General features: G+C 30.0%; 1 protein-coding gene across 6 annotated transcripts in view; it reads left to right on the forward strand.

The window, feature by feature from the left end:
• LOC106458688 (chromobox protein homolog 1-like) overlaps window positions 1-6440 on the forward strand; it is a 23977-nt gene extending 17537 nt beyond the window's left edge. For all 6 annotated transcript variants that reach the window (XM_022384955.1, XM_013918221.2, XM_013918223.2 and 3 more), the window contains one exon: window positions 4027-6440. In XM_022384955.1, the coding sequence (XP_022240663.1) occupies window positions 4027-4177 (151 nt within the window). In that variant the 3' untranslated portion in view covers window positions 4178-6440. The remainder of the gene's footprint in view (window positions 1-4026) is intronic.
• Window positions 6441-7083: the final 643 nt, after the last annotated feature.

Consider the following 7083-nt stretch of genomic DNA (forward strand, 5'->3'; position numbering starts at 1 on the left):
CATGAGGTTGTACTCTCATGACCTACTCAGTGAATAAATACTCTGCCAGAAGCTTCATTAAGAGAGAGAGAGAGTCGCAAGACAGTTAGTAAATTATTGCTGTTTATCACTCGATATTGTTAGTGATACTGAAAGTTATTTTTGGAATATTGTTTTGATATGTATGATAAATCGTTTATTAATATTGGTGTGAAATCGGGCACTTGTTTATTAACTGTGTTTTGGTAAGTATTGTTATAGTGAATAAATTGTTGTTTTTTTTTACTGTTGAACACAATGTCCCAGATCACCTCTTTCCATTTTTGGAAACACTCCCTTATATACATTTACTTCTGTCTATGACATGTGAATAACCATTGAAAGCTCAGAATGTCCCCCTAGTGGCATTCTCAGCCATTTTCAAGTATTACAACATCATCTCCTTCAAGCTGGTACGGTGAGTCTTTAGTCTGCTCGAAATTTGATATATTTTTAGACCCAAATACAGCTTAATTACTAAGCTTGATAAATTATAGTGGAATTTTATGATATTAATATAGTAATTTATGATTTTTGGGTTATTTCAAATATATATATATATATATATATAATTATTTCGTTTCACATCCTCCACGTGCAAAATTTTGTAAAGCTTAGCAACCTACGACAAGCAGCAAATGAGTACAAAAGTCATAACTAGAAGAGATAATTGTTTGCTTTATTTACTGTTCTGTGTTTTAAGAAAAATAAATTTAAGAACTTACTTGTAATTAGTAATAATATATATTTATATATATATATATATTATGTATAATAATTGAAATGTGACTAAAACACGGCCACCACAGGTCACTTTGTAAAGACTAAAAGTCAGTTTTATATTATTGGATATGGTAACATGAGTGCATGTGTGCCGCGTCATTGTAACTTCTGGCATGACTGAAAGGTCGATATAATAAAAATAATAAATACATGTATAATGTTATGAGATTTAAGCTATTTAGTCTAAACATTTGTGTTTTTGTGTTGTAATTTGTAGTCATTCTAGAACGAAAAAGGCATAATTTATATTTTCCTAATTTTTTATGGTGGTTACGAGATTGGTCAATTCTACCGAACTTGTACTAAGATTCAATAGTGAAAATAACAAATGAAATATAAAGTTTTTTCTTAAGAAACATTTGATAATTATCTGGACATTATGAAGATTTTGCATGTAAAATTTGAAAATTGTTTGATGCATAAAAGTATTTTTAATCTTTGCATGTTGGATAGGCAACATGTTAAAAAAGAAAAATGGCATGAGAAAAACACTGTTTAACAAACCTTGAAACTTAATACAAAATCTGATATTTTGCGTATGAAAGCCTTGTAATGTTTACTGATAATCTGCCAAATTTCATGAACATGCGCATATTATTTTTAAAGTTATAACATGTAAACTATAAAAAGCACAAAATATTTACAAGGTTGGTCCCTGGGACCAACCTAGTGCTGAAAAAGTTTAAGACAAGGGGACTTCATACATGCCAAAAAAAAAATTGATGCCCAAAGTTTTCTAGCATATGAGTTGTTTACAGTACTAACATTCACAGCTTCGTTGATCTCAAACACTTGACGCGAGCCTACATTAGTGGATAATTGTGTTTTTTATCAAGTTTGACTAGATTTGTTGAAATTCAGTGAATTGTCTTTTTTTTGTAATGTAGTTTTTTATTAGTAATCTGCAATCATATTACAGTTTAGATTCACGTGTAGTTTCTATTATACCTTTACAGTTTATTATCATTACTTGTTAATCTTTATACTACTGAACATCACAGCAATAAGATATAAAACGAAAGTAATACAAGAGAATATAATAGTGTGAATAAAGCCTCAAAGCATACACAAGCAAGTGTGTTTTTTTTGCATATTATTTCACACACTAAAGATATTTAAGACTATATTTGTCATGACTGATTATTTCAAATATATAAATTTTGGATTGATTTGTAATACGTAAAAGAATTTCCAACATGTTTTCATGGGAACAGAAATTACTGTAAAAGGAATTTAAGTAAATTGGAAAGAGTTATTATCATCATACCTTACATCTGCCATTTTGATGGTTACTTGGTGAAAAAGAAGGATGTCTAAATCAGTTGGATTACGTGAAACTTAGAAACTTAATGCCAACAAACAAAGCAAACTACATATTATTATGTGCAAGAACTAATAATTGATTAGATCAGCCTTCCCGCTGCCTTTTTTGTAAAACAATACCTTGCACAAAGCTATAAGCATATCTTGGTTCACTTGTTTTATTTGTAACTAAATATTATAGTACAAAGAAAATAATTCAATAGAATGTGATAATTTTAAGACAAATTTGTAGTAGCAGTTAACAAGTTATTCACATTGAATGTAAGACAACACATGTATATATTCGGTTTATTAGGTGTGTGATATAGGAATGTATCATATGTATTCTCTCTCTGTAATATTAATATATATTTTGAATTTATCTTTGTTCTGAATATATGCAGGTTTTCACATAACACATGATCAGGAAATGCTATTAAGTCAATCTTGTTTCAAGTTATCTTTGTTTCTTTGCTATTCTCAAAGTTATGTAATACCTGTTACTGCCCGTGGAGAACTTTGCTTACTGTGACCTTGTTTCAAGAGATCAAGGGCAATGACCTTCACTGTTTGTACAGGTAATATCTGGAGGTTTTGGTTCCACCTGTGTGAAATGAGAATGATCAACCATGCAGTAGTGTAGTCATGTAAGGTAAATGTGAGGTTTCCTTTTTAAGTAGAAACCTTTTGTGTAGTTAATTCTCCTCAAGTCTGATCCAAGCCTGATCTTGGTTTTTGACCTGATAGAGAAACAACCATTCATACTCAAGCAGGAATACACACAGTTTTTTTCAGTGTTTTATTAAAGACTATTCTTTTTTTTTCCAGTATCTCTATTTCTTTTAGCAAATTCTCAGTTATTTAGCATTTTAAGTATTACTCCAGAATTCCATATCATGATCAAATCTCCTGTTTAATGGATTTATCCGATACAGATTGTGATCAAATCTCCTGTTTATTGAATTTATTTGATACAGCTCCAAAATATTTTCTGTTTATCTGAGAATACCTCAGACATATAGCTTGTAGCAAAGTCTGTCTTAACTAAATTTTTCATACACATATACTCATCTGTCAGGCATGCCATGGATGGTCTGTAAACCTGTCTTGATTAAAGCCTGTTTGAAAACCACAATCAGAAAATTATATTATGAAATTTCCCTAAGAGGTTATGTATTCATGTTAAAATGGCCAATCTTCCATAATGGTGCTAGATATAATCATAATAATGTTTTAAAATGTTATTTTTTCTTTCAAAAGTAAGGTTAATCTTCTTGTTTATCATATTCAAAATCTCAACAAGTGTACTAATTTCTTGAGTATCATTCCATGTCAGAAAACAACTGTGTAGAAATCTTCTTTGTCCCTATTGCTGTACCAAAGTTTTTAAGACTATATCTAAATCTTTTACGATAAAACCTTTATTAAACCTGGGATGAATTAATTCCTTGTATTGACCCAAAACAAATTCCATGACAGTAAATCCATAATCATGTTTGATACTTGGATTTAGAGCTACTACATTTAAAGAAACAAAGCTGTAATTTTCTAATAATGTTTTGGAAATTTTTTAACAAATTCAAAATTATCCATAATATTTGGAACATGAGATAAAAAAGGTTTTAATAATATATCCAAAAGTTCACTTAAATGATCAGTAATTTTTTTGATTACCTAATATTAATGTATGTTATTTCTGTAAGTAGTACCACAAAGTAGCTTAAGGGGATATACTTTAGACCTGGTATGTGATATTAACCTAGTGAGAAGTATTATTGAACACCATGTTAATTTGGAAACCATGTTTTAGTAAAATAGACCTTGTAGGTATATATGAAGATTGAGATTACTATCTATTAAATAATTTGTTTTCTGTCAAACATAACTTTTCAAAATATAGCATCTTTCTGTAATTGTTTTTAGGAAAGGTAGTGACGAGGCTGATCTGGTCGCAGCAAAGCAAGCAAATGTCAAATGTCCTCAAGTTGTTATTAAATTCTACGAGGAACGACTAACTTGGCATACAGGCACCAGTCAAGAAGAGGGTGATGAGAAAGCATCAAAGCAGTCTTAAAGAAAAGTGTGTTTAACTGGTGATACAATTGTACCATTTGGTTACTTTATCAGAAATGCATCATTTTTAACCATTGAGAGAAAAGCCATTTTCTCTCTCCTACTGTACATATACTTTTAAGCATCATCTTGTTTCTGGAACAGAATGAAAAGCTATAAGTTAGTGGTATCAATGTTTTATAACCATACATAGTAATGTTTATTTAGACCAACACAATTCTGGAAGAGGAAGAAAAACTAAATGGACACTAAACATGTTCCGTCATGGTAAAATCTGTTTAAATTAAGATAATTTTTATAAAAATTAGTTCAAGTGTAAAAACTAGAAATGATTATAAGTTTTGTTTTAGTGTTAGTATAACATAATGGGAGTCATTTTTTAACCCAAATAAACTAATTTTCTTGGTACAAGTAAATAAAAAACTAGAATTTTCTTATTACCATTTACAAAATGATCTTACAAATAACTATTAAATGATAAGTAAAGAATTCAGAGGTACAAGTATTATTCCTTATAAAGAGGTTTGTGACAGTTGATAAAAACAGTAATTTTTCATCAAAGTTTTAGTAGCTCAAATTTAAATGCATTCTTATGTGTAAATGGACAATAAAATTGTGGGAAATACAAAAAATACACCCCTACCAAAAATCTGTTATCAGTTCAAATACCAACTGCTTATAAACCAAATGTTAACTATAATTCTGTATTTACTAAGCGAAACTACATGAAAAGAGGCAAGCTTTTAGTAAAATTTACAAGTCTGTTGTACACAAGAAATCAGATGTGTTACAAAAGTATTTGTACTCATGATATGACTGAATTGACAATGTCAGAGTGAAAGATGATGTTCATGTGAAGAATAAAAATACTTTTGTCCATTGTGTAGTTTGCATATTACACTTGCAGAACTTTCAAAATGTACACCCACGTTTTTTTCAGTATCTATATATTGTGTTCTCCCCTACTATGGACTGTCACTAAATCAGAAATGTTGGATAAAATGAATAGTTCACAACTCTCACATCCAATACACAATACCATGTTGAATTGCACTCATGACATGCACACTTTGACCCCCCCCCCCTTCTCTGCTTGATATCTGTAATTTTTTATCTTGACTTTGACTTCTCCAGACAGTTTTGAAATGGCTACTTAAAATGACTTTCAAGTTTGAAGTCTAACCAAATTTGGATGGTGTTGATAGTGCTAATTTTCTCTAATCTTTGTTGTTGTATTATCATTTATATTGCAAACTGTGAAGTTTTGTATGAGTCACAATTTCAGTTCAGACCATCTTTCAGCTATACATACATATGTATGTATGTATGTATATATATATATACACACACAAACTGTTGTTTACTTACACTATTTATATGCTTTCTACAGCATTGTGTAACAGTATATGAAATAAGTAGCATATTAGTCTACATTTTCCTGAGTTTCAGGTACAAAACAACATTGCTGTGTAGGATACATGTAAGATTTTGTGGTTATGGATTATTTTGACAATATGTAGAAAAGGGTGTTTACTTTAAGCCTGAAAGTTTAAGTTACTGCAAACCTTCAATGTATGCTTTTTAGAGGTGTGTATCATTAAAAATGTTTTTATATGTTTTGGTCAGAAGACTAATAGTTGGAAGCTTTTGGTGTAAAAGTGAAAACATTGCTACTTTTCATACACACCAGATCAATTTTTTTGGCATAGAATACTATGCAATTCCAGAGACTGACAGTAATGGAGTCACTAGTTTTCACAAAATTCGTTACTTGTGTAAATAACTTAAGCATCACTACAGCAAGTTTTAACAAGCTGATGTTAAAAATTTGTTTTATGGGCAATTGTTTATTTAAAATAATTTCAATAACTGACACTTGTTCTTTTTTTTTATGCAGATGTGCAGTCTGCCTACTAAATAATTGTTTTTTTTTCAGTTGTCATAGTGTTTTTGTTCTACCAGTATTAACTCTGAGTGGTTAATCTAAAAGTCTGTCAGTTGACTTGTAATTTCTTACGAACTTAACTTTCTTAGTGTGCTTTAATTTTTAATTAAATTAATCTTTTTCTACCAAATGATTTCCACAAACAGTCTAGACTTACGTTAATGTGTTGGAAAGCAAAAGTGAATTTTTTTTTGCATTTTAAGTTTCATGGTGTATGGAAACATATTTACTGTCCATCAAAGTGTTGAATGTTTTGTGGGTGTACCTAGTTTGAAAAATAAACTTCATTATGCCCAGTTTATTAAAGACTGCCATGAAATTAAGTAAAAATATACTGTATTTAATATTTTAAAGACCTTATTTTTAGAAGATCGGAAATCTTAATGTTCATCTTTATTTAAGCAATACTACTATAAATTTAACAATTGGTAAGAGTAAATTTTTATGCAGTATTACTGGTTATAAAACTTTGGTTATGTAGGTCAGTGTTTCTCAACTAGGGTTCCGCAGAGTTTTGCAGAATGCAAGAGTTTCACATATTCTCATGCATAAGTACATACTATTCACATAATTGCAATCCAACTAATCAAATTTCTTTATTAGTATAGCAGGTTTTCATAATAACAACATAACAAGTCACTGCATTATTTTAAATTTGTGAGCAATACTAGACACAAATGGGTGCTTGAATCATGTAAACTTTTATTACTTGAGAGAGCACGCTTCTCGTTATGTTTGTGTGTGTGTGCCAGATTAATTGGCTCAAGAAATTTTTCGTTGTTTGCATGTATATGTGTGGGTATATAGCTGTATTAAACATACGTAGTCTGTCTGGAATTATTGATACAGTATTGAAGTAATGTGTTTTGTAATGAGTGCTGGGAAGGGTACTGTGACAAACATTTGATGCCAGTAGAGTTTTGTGGATTCAAAAAAGGTTGAGAACCACTGATATAGATTAT

Source organism: Limulus polyphemus, unplaced genomic scaffold (assembly GCF_000517525.1).
Source record: "Limulus polyphemus unplaced genomic scaffold, Limulus_polyphemus-2.1.2 Scaffold501, whole genome shotgun sequence".
Lineage (NCBI taxonomy): Eukaryota > Metazoa > Arthropoda > Merostomata > Xiphosura > Limulidae > Limulus > Limulus polyphemus.